At 45.4% G+C, this 15485-nt stretch overlaps 1 protein-coding gene across 1 annotated transcript; it reads right to left on the bottom strand.

Annotated features, from left to right (window-relative positions):
* Positions 1-2094: 2094 nt before the first annotated feature.
* Positions 2095-4605, bottom strand: LOC138100581 (uncharacterized). The gene has a single exon (XM_068998450.1). It carries the CDS (start codon positions 3949-3951, stop codon positions 2371-2373), a length of 1581 nt encoding a protein of 526 aa, XP_068854551.1. The 5' UTR covers positions 3952-4605; the 3' UTR covers positions 2095-2370.
* Between the last annotated feature and the right edge of the window lie 10880 nt (positions 4606-15485).

Here is a 15485-nt window from a genome sequence, read left to right as displayed (position 1 = left end):
ACATTTCTCTGGTAACAGGCCACCCACGAGCAAGGGCTTCTTTGTACAAATCTTTTGCACCTGTGTGTTGTCTTTTTACATGCAACCATTCTAATAAGTGCTCCCAGTCTTCTGTAATCTGATCCTTTTTCAAAGGACTTAGTCTTGCTAATTCATCAGCTTTATTGTTCCACTCTCCTGCTGCATTTCCATCTGTCTGGTGAGAGGCTACCCACCCCACGGCAAAATTCCCTTGACTTGCAATATTTAGAATTTCTTGCCACTTTTCCTTTTGCCATACTGGGATTCTGTTAACTTCCCAGTCATTTTGCTGCCAAAAAGGAAGCCACTCAGTACATCCCTTAAACACAGCATAGGAATCGGTGTAGATACAGACAGGAGAAGTATTCTGTGCCTCATGTTGGAAAACACTCCAAACAGCTATCAGCTCGCCAACTTGGGCGCTGCCTTCCCCCTCTGTGATAATTCGTTCACCTGAGGAGGTGTGCAGGGCTACAGCCTTGTATTTCCACACCTTTCCTTCTCGCTTGGCAGAAGCATCTGTAAACCAAGAATTTGCTGACTGTTCGGGGGAAAAAGGAGGGGCTACTTTGATGGCTGAGGCAGGTTTGTCCTGACTGCTACTCAAGTTTTCAGTCTCTTGGATTGCCAGATTTTTTACAGCTCCTTCAGTTACTGAGAAGATGCTACAATAATGTTCAATCTGAGCATACCACTTCCTTACTGAGGCCCTCTGGGCCACCCCGTCAGGTGGGGGGGTCCCAGTAGAGACTGCCTTAATAACTTTGAAAGGGCCTCTCAAAACAATTGGTTGTTGTCGTGCAATCTTCTCCACTTCTATGAGAGCTAAGCTAACCACAAATAATCCTTTTTCCCAGGTAGTGTACCTTTTTTCAGCATCTTTAAAGCCACGAGAGTAAAAACCTACAGGCCTCGTTGGACCCTCAGGACCCCGCTGCCATATGTGTACTGACAGCCCTGAAGAGGCAAATCCCCATTCCACCTGGAAAGGATCTGTAGGGTGAATAGGGCCCAGGGCTTGGTGAGCTGTTGCTTCAAAAATCAACAATTGCAATGCTTCTTCTTGAGAAGCACTCCATTCCCATTTTATCCCTTTTCTTAACAAGTTATAAAGAGGTCTGGCAATTATGGAAAAATCTGGGATGTGTTTTCTCCAGAACACTAATAATCCTAAAGCATGTTGGAGATCTTTTTTGGATTCAGGCATTTTAATCTGATCTAAAGAGGTTAGGGTATCAGGTGGGATACATGTCATACCTCCTTTCCACCAAATTCCCAAAAATTTCACTTCATGTGAAGGATTTTGGATTTTTTCTGAGGGAATTTGCAAATCAAGGCTTTCTAAGTGGGAGATTATTCTTTGTTGGGTATCTCTCACTTCTTCTATTTCATCTCCTCCCACAAGGATATCATCAATGTATTGATAAACAGTCACATTGTCAGCTTTGGGTATTTTTTCTAACTCCTGGGCTAAAGCGTGATGAGCCAGGGTGGGGGAATGTTTGTACCCTTGGGGAAGCCTAGTGAAAGTGTATTGCTGTCCTTCCCATGTGAAAGCAAAACGGTCCATGTCTTCTGGCTGTAAAGGTATCATAAAAAACATATCTTTGACATCTATAGTTGCCATAATTGAATGAGCTTTTTCTTGAATTAGTGTTATCAATTCTGCTAGATTTGGGACAGCTGCTGTGAGAGGGTCTGTGTTGGCATTTAGCCTGCGAAAATCAATTGTCAGCCTCCACTTCCCATTAGGCTTTCGCACTGGCCACACCGGAGAATTGAAAGGAGAATGAGTATTAACTATTACTCCTTGTTCTCGCAGCTCCTGTATCACTGGCTTGATGCCCTCTTTGGCACCCAGGGGGAGGGGGTATTGTTTCACATTAGTTACTTTGCTGAATGGTAGGGAGGGTGCGGCTTCGAGCAGTCTGATGTTAAAACGTGGTGTGCCAAAAGACCACAGGAGACCCTCTGAGTCCTCCCACTGCCTCCCAACGAGGGCATTCATCCCTAATAGATTGGTTGGGATATTTCCAATCACCATATTAATAGAGAGTTGATTTTCTTCCCCAGGTAAAATGAGCTTAACTAGGGCTACATTCATAGATTCTGTCGTTCCTAAGGCATTTAAAACACAATATCGGTTCTTTGTTGGGACAATTCCACATCTCTGGGCATCTTTCTTTGTCAGCGCAGAAATTTGTGCCCCAGTGTCAATTAGAAAAGTTACAGGTGCCCGTTTAGGGCCTGTAATAGCTGTGATCATTATATCTCCCTTTTTATTTTTAGTGAGCCTTCTCAGGTATACCCATGCTCCATCTCTTCGCTCACTGACAAGAGACGGAGGGTCTAGTTTCCCTGGTTTTGAGGGAGAGGTTGTTTTGGCTCACTGCACAGACTTTGAGGGAGTGGTTGGTCTGACTCACTGCCCAGATTCTGAGGGAGGAGGGGTGCACTGGGTTGAACTGATGGATTTGGTAGAACGGGTTTTCGGCAGTGCCAGTTAGACACTACCTTACTCAATTTATCAAGGGGTAAGCCATCCATCACATCTCTGGGGACCCCCTTTTTGATGCCTAATAACCACCAATACTGACGGTTAGAGATCTGTTTTACATTCTCTGGCTTTTCGCCATGAGGAGCCCGAATGTACCTGACACCTTTTGTTTTGTCTAATTTTTCTTCTGGAATTTTTATAGGTCCATATTTTCTACTGTAATCAATCAGATCTTTTGCAACTTCACTCCATGTCCAAACTTTGCGATCACCCGCAGGTGAATTCGATTGTGAACCTGGCGGCTGAGAGGGGGTTGAATAGGGAGTAAACCCAGGATCGGTAGATCCAGTTTGGTCGCTTGGGTTTCCAAGGAATCTATCTAGCCTTTCTACGGGACCTACAGCCGCTATGGTTTTTTGAAGGGCAATTGCTGTAGGTTTGAGTGATTCTGGAAGGCCTCGAATTAAAGGGGTCATCAGTGCAGGTTTAACAGGTAATTGCATGGGGGATTCATATCCAGGAGTTAATTTTCTTTCATGGATCATTTGCAAACAGGCAGCTTTGTGGACACTTTCTAGGAGTTGCTCGGGGGTACCAATTATAGCTAAAGGGTCTCCCCTTTCTAAAGGATTGAGTCCCCCGGCCCAGAAGGCTGCACGCTGAGTCAGGGACCACGTGCCACGTTTGTCTCCTGTTGTCAAGAAAACTCCATGTCCCCAGTATCCACTGGCCTCCTGTTCAGTTAATTGAATTTGGTCTCCTCCGGTGAGAGACACTCGGAAGACATATTCTGTCTCAGATTCGTGGGGAAGCCGCCCATACTCCTTTTTTAATCTAGCTAATTCAACAGCACTGTATGGTATTTGTTTAGTGGTGATATGCGGTTCAAAATCTTCATCATTGATATAATTATATTCAGTTTTAATCAGAGGTCTCACACGAGGGCAGCAGTTTTCTCCACAATTTTTTACTAGTATTAGTTCTTTTTGGGGGTATATTTGGTCAATGTGAGGAGTTTCCTTTTCCTCTGTCTCTTTTGGTGAGTCAGCATTTTTCGAATTTCTAAAATATTCCTCTTTTAAAGCAGCCTCTAGCAAGTGATTTTTATTTTTTTCTTCATCTAATTGTTTTTGTAAAATTTCCACTAGGCTTTGAAGGGAATCTATGATCGCTTTCTCTTCAGTACATCGCTTTGAGCGATGATCTATGGCTGCCGCAAGGCATGCCCCTAAAACAGAGCAGATTATGGTTTTATTTCGGCCAAATTTAAATCTAGTCTCATGTTGTAAAGAATATACTCTATCAGTCACATAATCTAAATTAAACCAGTTATTTTGAGCCCATTCTTCCCCTCCCGGAGAGGGCCGGGCATTATGTTTTGCTAGCAGAGCATAAAACGCAGCTTTAACTTTTGCACTGGGGTTTTCAGTCATTTTATGACAGGATCAAAACCACCACAAGGAGGTAAAGTTAATTACACACTGCGACACACACACAGCTTCGCTGTGTCTCCCTTCACTTCCCTGGGTGGGTGAAGAGACCAAATCTGCTTGGGAGGTACTCCTTAAGTTACTTATGGTTGTCTCTTCACTACACCAAGCAGTCCAAATTCATGCACACACCAAAAAACACAGTTCCTCCTTTTACACTAAGAGATCCTTTGCAAAAAATCTGAAGACAGAGCCCTCAACTGAGTATGGGGTGCTTTTCACCCAGGCGTGTGCAGTTTGCGGGAAATTCGAGTCACCCCCCTTGCTTTCTAGACACCGCTCACCCCTTTTGGGGTGTCGGGCTAGGTGCGGCTGGAGTGAAACGTCCTTCCCCTATTACAGACTACACACAACCTTGCAACCCCTTCTGTCTGTCAGATCCTGTCCGTGACGCCAGTTTAATGTCACGATCCGCTAATGCAAGCGGGGGTCGTGATGGTTCGTTTATAGATCTCAGAGTGTAAAAAGGACACAAGAAATTTCAGTTTAAATCAAAACAGTGCACCTTTATTAAGTGCCCACAACACAGTAATGCAATAGAAGAGAGAAAGGGAGAGAGAGAGAGAGACAAAGTAGGGAGGAAGAAAAAGAGGGGGGGGGGGGGCAATAGCTACCAACGGATGAGACGAAGTCCTCGTGGTCTTCCGCCAATAGATTCGTCTTCTTTCCGTGGGGGAGATCTCTCCGACTTGGTTATTTCAGAGAGTCCCTTTATAGTCCTTTTCAGAAGCGAGGGGCAACTGGCCAAGAGGTTGGGAAATTTACAGCCATTGTTGTGGAGTCTGTTGCTTTGGGAAACAGGTACAGGACAGACGCACAAGACCGGTGTGCAGGACAGGTGTGCAGGGCAGGTCGTTCCTTTCCGCTTCGGCGCAGTCCTTCCCGCCTGGGCAGCAAGAACGGCGCAGTCCATTGCGACCTGCACTAATTTTCCTCAGGAATGCGTACCAGTTCCCAGCGGGCACACCCCTAGGCAACACTCGGCAGACATCCCACCTCAGCAGGGCCAGGACTCCTGTGCTCAGTCTCTGTTCTCGGCGATGATCGTGAGGCAGATGAGGGATCTTTGGACCGTCTCTTACACAAGGTGATTTTCCTTCACAGAAATGTAGTGGCAGGCTTATGCCATGCTAGAAGTGATGACCTTTCTCTGCCCCAAATTGAGCAGCAAAAGGTTTTTGGCTCTTAATTTGAACCCCTGAGCCAGCTGTGTTTCAGGCTGCAGAAGCTGCAGCTGTTGTGGCAGACGCGGGGTGCAGCCCTGCCTGCCAGTTCCGAGCTGGCCTGCGCTGGTGGCAGCCGTCAGCGCCCGGGGTCCCCTGTGCCACCCATGCCAGGGCTCTGCCTGCCTGCCTCGCAGCCCTGGTAGCCTCAGGGAAACATCGCACTACTCCATCTGCTTTAAAAACAAACAAGCAAACAAAAAGCTCCCTGTAAATATATGTAGAAGTCTTGAAACTAATTCTCAGCGCTTGCTCGGAGTTTGTTGATGGAGCAAATGGATTTTGGATAAACTGCTATTGCTAGTACTACTTAGGTTCCTAAACTTCAGAAGGGAGGCTATGGTGGTCACGTACCCCTGAGGAATGTTGGGAACAGTAAGACAGCTCAGTCATTTCAAGGTGGCCAGAAAATGGGTGTGGCAGTGGAGTGGACACTCTGTGAGTAGGTAGCCTTAAGTCATGTAACGACATGCACTTCAGTGGGAATTTTGCATCAACACCAAGAGATTGTGTCATGATGTGTTGCGTAACAACAAATTGGGCCAAAATTCTGCTGATTTTGACCAAGGTGGATGGGCCACCTTCACTTAAGCTGGCAAAGGGACATAAGTCAATGATGTTTGAAAAACAGCCATGAAACATAGCCCCTTTAGTTTGTTGCTCTGTTGCAAGTCTGCAAAGCTCTGTTGACAGGTCATTGGAAGTAGCTGTTGGAATCTAAGTGCAGTTGGACGCTTTGTCAGTCAGCATCAGCAGGAGGCTTAACGGTTTAGGTTGAGAGGTGGTGCATGGTTTTTTTTCAGAGGAATGGCCCAGTGAAGAGCAGTGTTCACTGCCATGACTACCGTTGTAGCCTTCAAGAGCAATGGTTCATTCAGAGAGAACTTCCTTGGTTCTGCTGGTTTGGTTTCGCAGCTGGAGCAAAGGTACAGCACTGGAAGCAATTCCTAGGGCAGAAGCGGGAGATATCCGAAGCTCTGGACTTCGTTGCCTAAGTGAGCGTAGTCTAATTGGAAGAGTGGTGAGCATCAGTGATATCAGATTTTTTACAAGTTCTTAATTCTGTCAAAACAAGAAAGAAGGAGAGTGATGAAGATGAAATCCTTTCCTCTTCAATCTGCCTACGCAACAACTTCAGCTGTAGTTGTAATGTGTATTCACCTATTTTGAATTGCCCAAAACCAGGCCTAGAGATGCTTCAGAGTCAGAGAAGCGGGTATTTGCTTTATTCGGCGCTGGGTGCATGGGGGATCACTCCTCCTAACACACACACACAGAGCACTCCATACAGTCCAGCATTATGTGTAAAATTTATGAACATTCATCACAATTCTTGGGATAGGAGTGGTTCTAGAAATTACTTCTCGGAAGTCATTAATATCATTAGCATACGTGCCATGCATGCGCTGTGTACGCTGATGGGCGCACTGAGGAAGGCTCCTCTTCTTCCTCGAGGGTCTTTCTGATGAAGATCAGTAGTCTTTGTCACAATGCACTTTTTACCTTTCTTTCTGGAGCATGCACAGTTCTTCGGTGGCTGATGCAGCGATCTCTGTGCCGGTTTTCAAAAGATCCTGTTCCTCTTATCTTGACAAGATTAAGGCGAATCCTGCTGCTTAGGTTTTGTGATTAACATTTGCTGTCTCTTAGTAGTTCACTCGTGTTTACATGAGTTAACTATGGATCAACCCCCTTCTCAATTTTAGCACTGAAAGGATATTAGAGTCATTTAAAGAGATGTCTCCTATGGAGTACTATAAAACTGCCATAATGGTAAGACGTTTTCATACAGTAGTTTTAGCACAGAAGTAATATATGTACAATCTTGGATGTTTCATCCTGCTGGCTCAGGAGCCAGTATTGAGCTTTTCTCCTTTAAATCCAGTCTTAGAGCTCTGCAAGGATCACTGCAGCATGACGTTGTGACAAGGGGATGCTGATTCATGCATAAACCTTTGACGCTTTCCTTCTATCTTCAAGCAGCTTTGAAAACCAGTGATTATCTGGCATGTTGCGACTTGAGAGTCATGGTAAAGGTTTCACCAAACACTTTGTAATATCAGGCTACAGCTTTCATTCCTAAGGAAAGAGCATTGAGCAGATTGCTGGCAAAATGCTGAAAGAATGAGCCAAAACCAAAATCCTTTAATGGGAAAGATGGAAAAAATTTAGATGTGTTTATTTGAACTAAAAATAATGTGGACCAAGCCTAAATGTATTTCACACTAAATTCTTAGAACTGATTTTAAGGGAAGAAGTGAGAAAGATGAATTCCCAAGCGGAATTTTCAGCAGCATAATATTGAGCATTTATTAGTAGAACAAAGGCATATCACAGTGCAGGAGCACTTAGCAATATTGCTAGAGGCGTGGCTCCATTCATTTTACTGTGAACTTTAGTACTTCTTTAAACATAGTCCTTAAGCCCAGAAAGTCATTTACACTTCACTCAACTTTCCCCCCTCCGTCTCTGCCCCCTTGCGCCAGCACACGCCAGCACACTGCCACCTCGGTCCTCTGAGTAGCTCCAGAATTGAAGGCAGGCACCCCCCTCCGGTGCCTCCTCAGTCTCCAACCTAATTTGTAGTTGATGGGTTCTTTGGGAGGTGTGAGTTTTGATGAGATAACAGACTTCCTGGGATGCATGCGGTTTATCTTCTTTGTTTCTTGAAGATGTCTTGGTTTCCACCTCTGTAATTTCTCAACTTAAAGGACATTTATTATCATGTGTTTCTTCCTACGTTTCCCAACATGTTACCACTCATTCGAAGTTACAATTTACTCTAGTCTTGTTTTTACTTACCTATATTTTACCTTAACACTATTTCTACATAGTACATTCTCACTTCTAAATGTTAAAGTGATAGATGCGAAAGACAAAATTTATCGTTCACTCATTTATCACAGGAGGAATGTGTTAGCTGCTTGTGTTGCAGTTCACTTGTAATTGTGGTCTATTAGCGCAGGCCTGGGCCCTAGGGTGTATCACTGTGTCCCGCAGCCATAGGGAGGAGGAGGAGAGAAGATCCAGCAGGCAGGAATTGTGCACCAAGATTTATTCATTTAATTATTTCACAAACTCTTTTACAGACTTTTTTCTTCATAGTCTAATTGGACAAAGGATCAGCCCCCCCCCTTGGGGTGATTGGCTAAAATCCTAAACCATCCATTGTCAAAATATTTTTCTACTAGACCATAAACCAGACTTTTCAAGGTTGCAGGTGGCTTGGTTGTTTACATACTCTGCTACCTCTTCTGTGAGAGAGAAAAGTCTCTCACAGACTTAGAAAATAGCAAGAAAATCCTCGCTAGCAGCATTTTGGTATCTACAATTCCCCCTTTTTGTTTGATAAGATAACAACTCCACTATTAATCCTAAATAGAAATTTACATCAGTTATTAATTCTAAATATGTCCTTAAGGCTTTAACGATCTGACTCCATAACAAGAAATTTAAAGTTCAGTCTCTGCTTGTGGAAGGACCATCCCAGTCTCTGCTTGTAGAAGGACCATCTGCCTGATGGTCAACATCTTGGTCATCATCAGAAGAGTCTGATGGCTGATGATCTACATTCTGGTGGCCACTTGGATGGTTGGTGTTCTGGTCATCATTTGGAGGTTGCCTGTTCTGCCTCTGGTGCCGTAGGGCAGGGCGAACACATTTTGCAGCTAGCCACCGTACCCCAGTATCTGTAGAAACGCAAGCATAGCCACGACCCCAAACCATAAGTTCCCGCAGGCCTTCCCACTGGTTAGTGAGTAAATTCCACACCCAGACTTTTGCCCAGGGCAGTTGTCTCTTGCCTGCAGATTGCAATGAGAGAAAGTGATTCAGAAGAACAGGATTCTTTGAATTTTGTGGTACCGTAAGGTGATTAATTGTATACGAGCTTTTGCTAGTCGGCTTCAGTAACCAAATTCAAAGGTTCCTGTGAGAATCGTTGAAAAGCCATGATAACAGCCCTTAATTCAACTAACTAAGCAGAGTCTGACTCGGATTGGTGTGTTAATCAACCACTGCAAAGGCAGTGTAGGATACTGTGCACCTTTGCGCACAGTGACCCCTGCTAAAAATTTGTCCCGATCCGTATGCCCCAGGCTGCCAACACATCCCGTCCCCAAAGGTTAAGGGAAGTGGTAGTAACATAAGGCCTAATTGTAGCTGTGTGCCCCTCTGAGTCCTTCACCGTCACAGGCCGTTCGCTTCAATAGCTCTGTGTGGTTCATCCTCATCCTGTGATGGCCGATCCCACTGGGGGTAAAGGCCATGAGGGAGGCCACGCAGAGAAGGAGATGATAGTTACATCAGCACCAGTATCAATCAAACCTTGAAGCTGAGTCCAGGGCGGACGGGCGTTCGGCAGGATCAGGGTACACGTCATCTGTGGCCTTTGGTCAGAGATGTCTGCAGTCCAGAAGGCCTGCAGAAGTCCTGTAGATCCACTGCTGTTATCTTTGTGAGTTTGTTGTTCTATCCTGGGGACACAAGACTTAAAAGGCACTAATTTAGCAAGGCAGGTCTTTTCAGGAATAGTTACAGGGGGTTTTCAAATTCCCTATAAAACTGAGGACAAGGCTCCGAGGAGCGGATTCCCATCAATCCGACCTCATCCTCATCCTATCGCATTAAACCTGTTAGAAGCCAGACCTGAACAGCCCCTCTCTTCCTTTGTCTCTGAGCTAACGTGAGCCGACATCAACGGCTCCTGCCGTGTTTCCCTCTGCAAAGAAGCCAGCTAGCTAGCCCAGCAAGCTCTTTTCCTGATCCCGAAGTCGCTTCAGCGACGCGTGGAGGTAACGCAGCTGGACTGTCTCTGACCAGGGGCACGCCAGAGTCAGTGCCTCGAGCACCAAACGCTGCGTTATTGGACATTGAAGGTTCAGGCTAAGGAGAATCCAAAACGTGGACAGCATCTCCCTTCTGCTGGAAGCCTTGAAGTTCACCACTGCAGTCTGCAGCCTACACAGATCATGTGAGTATTGTAAAAGTTCTCCAAGGAAGAGCAAGAACGAGGCTAATGCATGCACACAAACGCTGATCAAAAGCACTTGATGCTCTTGGACAAAAATAGGGAACCTTCACTTTTGGAAAGACAAGGTGACTATGGTTGTCTCTACAGTACTAGTAGGAAAATATCCCTGAAGTTTTGCAAAACCTCTTTTCAGGGGTTTGTTAACTTCATCTTTGTTAAGAACTGGGGAACACAGGGAGACCTGTCAGTTTTTTTGCAGAATGCCATAGAAACTGCTACACTCACTTCAACAACAGTCCAAGTAACCTTCTCTGCAAATACTGACCATTTGCAGTTCTGGTTGATACAAGCCCCCATTACCTAAGAAAGGAACAACTCGGCAAGCAGTTTGCATAGATGAACAACTTAGCACGACTGCGGCTGATGACATGCCCTGACCTTTTTTGCCTTCAGCTATGGGTGCCGTACCCTCCTACCCTCACACATGCCACTCAAAGATCCACCTGTGACAGCAACTGTGCCAAGCCGCCACCCTTCTTCAGCACCATCGCACCTACCACAAGGTAGCTGAATCAGAGGGAAAAGGAGGTCGCCAATGGAGGTGTTATAAACATATATTATATTGGCTTCTCGCAAAGTATAAAGTAGATATTATATAATGTTAGAAATGCTTTTTGCTGTGTGGATGTAGTTTTCTTTTTAGCAAGAATGTTAGCAAGTGTGAGCACGTAAGATAACCTCCAAACGAACAGAGGATGAGGCCCGAAAAGCTGCTAATCAACACTTTGTCTAGGGAGCAAAAGGGCCCAAAGGCTACTCCGCCCGGAGAACAGGCGGCCAGGAGAGTCCAAGAGCCGTTATCACCACTCTGCCCGGAGAGACGAAGAGGCCCAAAGCTGCAATCAGCCCTGTCTGTCTGGAGAATTAAGAAATCCACCCTACCATCGACTCTTGCCTAGCGGGCCCAACCCCAAGAATCAAGAGAAATAAAACCACAAGGCAGAAGACTACGCATGCTCTAAAAAGGCGGAACCAAGGAGTGGCCATGCAGAACAGCTCCAGGAAAAGTTTTAATATGAATAAAGAACAGACAGTAAAAATGGTATAAAAAAGACTCACCTCTGGCATCAGGTGTGCTCTTGGCAGAGCACCAAGGCACCCGGCCATTACCCCGTTGCTTTATTTGATGTGTCTCTTATTGTCTTTATATTAAACCCTTTAAATTCTCACAGGAGAGTGAACCTCGTTTTTCACAATTAAGGGCTCGTCCCGGAGCTACACCTCGCCTCTGAAAAGCGTGGGAGGATTCAAGAAGCAAGGGTAAGGCGCCTCCCGCCCAAGTTGGCAGGACCTTTGCTTAGCATCCTCTGGCGTGATTTGGTGGCAGCAGGGCAACACCCGGAGGACAAGAAAGACACAAAAATAAAGCAAATGAAAGAGAGCGCTCTCGACAAAAATCCCACAGACACTGGAAAAGAAACAGGACTGGGAAGTATTGTCCAAAGAAAAAGGGGGTGGTTACGGGAGATGAGCGTGTGTGAATGAGACGTGGGCTGGTTGCCCCCAGATCTGCGAAGCGAGTGTGGCAGTCTCTGAGTGCTGCCGTTCCGTCTTGTTCACGAGAACAGCGGCCAGCGAGGAGACAAAGCGAGAGATAAGCGGAGTGAAAGAATCTCCGGGGGTGACTGGGACGGGGTCCCAGAGAAGGGGTTGCAAAGTGGGAGCTACCCCCCCATATGCTGGGTTGAGGAAAACTCCAAGAGCACCCAGGGCCTAAAAGTACCCCAAGAGAGGTTGGGGTTTGGATGCTAGCAATGCTGGGTTGAGGGAAATCCAAGAGCACCCAGAATCCTAAGGATTATATCATACCCATGGGTGGATACTAACAAGTGACTTGAAAGAGGTACCTTATTATTCTGTTGTGAGTAGGAATGAGTGAGTGAACAAATATTAAAAAAGAGTGAATGTGTGAATGAAAAACTGTGTAATTCGAAGTTAACTTTGTTTTTGGGGAAGGTGGGCTCTAATAAATTTTTTGGTGTTTTTTGTACTGTGAAAGGGTGGGTAGTATTTTACAGCAGTGAAGATTGGTGTTTTAAAGGAATGAATTAGTATTTCAAAGGGGGGGATAAATTGGTATTTTGAGTAATAGAGAACTCCTGGGAAAATGGGACAACAACCTAGTAAATTAAGTTCAAATTATAAAAGGGTGCCAGAGGATATACCCCGAGACAGTCCCCTCGGGGTCAAACTCGCAAACTGGGAAACTGATCCTTCTACAAAAGGAAAAGAGAAAGTAAAAATGATTCAATTCTGCATGAAAGAGTGGGTAAAAAAGGAAATCAGATCTGATCATGTGTACTGGCCAAAATACGGGTCTGATGAGGCATGGATTTGCCAGGCTCTAAATGTATTTGTAAATTCAAAAGAGCCATCTCACCCTGAGGAGAGAGAATATGCTTCTTGCTGGACAGGAATTACAAAACCTCTGGGAACCAAAGTCTTCAAAATATCAGAAACCGCAGAGGAAAAGCAAACAGAAGAGAAAAAAGGCTGAGACCCTTTAGAAGTATTGCCTCCGCCGCCAGCACCAGAAGCTGCCCTCCTCCCCCTGGCTCCGGGGCTTCCCCCGCCAGCCCCCCCTCCGCCCGCACCGGGGGCCTTTCCCCCGGCAGCCCTCCCGCCCCAATGGAGCTGGGGGGGAGCCCTGCCCCCGCCCATGCCGGGGATCCCACCCTTCCCATATATCTCGGGAATCCCAGCACCCTCAGTTGCATCAAGGGAAAGGTCACACGTCCCGGCTTCAGCCCCTACCTCTCCTGCCTTGAGAAACCCGGCTTTAGCCCCGGTGCCCGCCTCCTGTGCTCCGGAATATCTGGCTTCACTGCCATACCCCACCCCCACCCTCTGCACCACAGAATATTCAGCTTCAGCGCCAGACTTTGAATCTGCCCCTCCTCCCCAGGGGAGTTCGGTGCTTTCTTCCCAAATCAACCCTCTTCTTAACGAAGGAGCACCATACCAGAATACAGGAGGTGCCATTAAGGCTCCGAGGCAGCCCAACAAGCCCTCCATTGCTAAACAAACAGAGGGAAGCCGAGAAATTCATTTCTTTCCGTTAAGAGAAGTACCTAGGGGAGGAGGGGGAAGCGGCTTTGTGAGTGCTCCTCTAACCTCTACAGAGGTTAGGAATTTCAAAAAAGAAATTAAAGGATTATTAGAAGACCCCATAGGTACAGCTGAAATGTTGGACCAGTTCTTAGGTCCCAACATTTTCACTTGGGAAGAAATGCAATCAATAATGAAAATAATATTCTCCCAAGAAGAAAGAGAAATGATTAGAATTGCTGGAATAAAAATTTGGGGAAAAGAAAACCAACAAGGTCCACCCGGGGATCAGAAAATGCCCATTACACCTCCTAACTGGAACCAAAATGATGAAGCTGGGAGGGGACATATGAATGATTATTGTAATTTGATAATCAAGGGAATAAAAGAGGGGGCACTCTGAGGACAAAATGTCAGAAAGGCCTTTGAGGGGCAGCAAGGGAAGGAAGAAACCCCGACTGAGTGGCTGGAGAGGCTCCGAAAGAATATGAAACAATATTCTGGGAGAGACCCGGAGTCCCTAGCAGGGCAAGCCCTGCTAAGAGTTAACTTTGTCACTCATGCCTGGCCAGATATTAGAAAAAAATTGGAAAAAATAGAAGATTGGTATGAGAAACCATTACAAGACCTAGTAAGGGAAGCTCAAAAGATATATATGTCCGGAGGGATGAAGAAAAAGCCAAAGTGGGAGCAAAGATCATGATAGCCACTATGCGAGAGAGTACCTTCCAAAAAAAATCTAAAGCCCTCAGGTAACACTCCTAAACATTCCAGATTCAGAAATGGTGGAAAAGAGAAAAATAAAACCTCAGCACAATCAAGATTCCAAGAACAACCCAGGGATGCCTGTTTCTATTGCAAGGAAGAAGGGCATTATCAAAGAGAATGCCCCCACCTGAGGAGGGATCTGAAAAGATTTCAAGAGACACGCACAGAAGAAAAATAGGGAAATCATGGGCTCTATTTTTGGGGGGATAAATACCATCTGGAGCCTTTGATAACTTTAAAAGTAGGCCCCGAAGAGGAAGTATTGGAATTTATAGTTGACACTGGGGCAGAAAAGACTTGTGTGATGAATATTCCAAAAGGGAGTAATGATATGGTAAAAGTAACAGGAGCAAAGGGGGAAGGATTTAAGGTCTCTGTCATTAAAGATGTGGTTATTGAAGGGGAAACAAAAATAGGGATAGGGGATGCTTTGTTAGCTCCTGAGGCTCCTGGCAGCAATTTATTGGGAAGGGATTTACAAATCCAACTGGGGATTGGAGTCATACCAGAAGAAGGGAAAATGACGGCCAAAGTGTTTAAACTTAGCCAAGAAGATGAAAGCAAAATTAACAGAGAGGTTTGGGCTAGGGAAGGGAATAGGGGTGGACTAGATCTTGACCCCATAAGGGTCACAATTGAAAAAGAAGAAGGTCCCATTTGTGTACATCAGTACCCTATATCTTTAGAAGGGAGAAAAGGCTTAAAACCAGTGATAGAAGAATTAATAAAGGATGGGACACTAGAACCTTGTAAATCCCCTCATAATAGCCCTATTCTCCCAGTAAAGAAATCTGATGGAAATTATAAATTAGTGCAAGATTTAAGAGAAGTAAACAAAAGAACACGGGCCTGCTACCCTATGGTTCCTAATCCCTGCACTCTTTTAAGCAAAATTCCACCTCAACATCAGTGGTTTAGTGTGGTAGATCTTAAAAATGCCTTTTGGGCCTGCCCACTGGCAGAGGAAAGCCGAAATATTTTTGCCTTTGAATGGGAAGATCCAAACACAGGGAAAAAGAACCAGTTGAGGTGGACTAAACTGCCACAGGGCTATTGTGAGGCCCCAAATTTATTTGGGCAAGCCTTGGGAGAAATACTACAAACCTTCCCCACTCCCCCAGGAATACAATTTATCCAATATGGAGATGACCTTCTAATATCAGGAGAAGATGAAATGAAAGTTAAAGGAGCTACCATAAAGCTTCTAAATTTTCTTGGGAAAAAGGGACTAAAGGCATCAAAAAGGAAATTACAGTTTGTGGAATCAGAAGTAAAATATCTCGGCCACCTGATAAGCAAAGGTAGCTGACAACTAAGTCCTGAAACAATTACAGGGATTTTATCCCTCCCTCCTCCCTCTTCAAAAAAGGAGGTTAGGAGACTGCTGGGGCTACTGGGATATTGCA

Source organism: Aphelocoma coerulescens, unplaced genomic scaffold (genome assembly GCF_041296385.1).
Source record: "Aphelocoma coerulescens isolate FSJ_1873_10779 unplaced genomic scaffold, UR_Acoe_1.0 HiC_scaffold_114, whole genome shotgun sequence".
NCBI lineage: Eukaryota > Metazoa > Chordata > Aves > Passeriformes > Corvidae > Aphelocoma > Aphelocoma coerulescens.
Note: the sequence above shows the minus strand (reverse complement) of the source record. Positions and strands in the feature narration are given on the sequence as shown.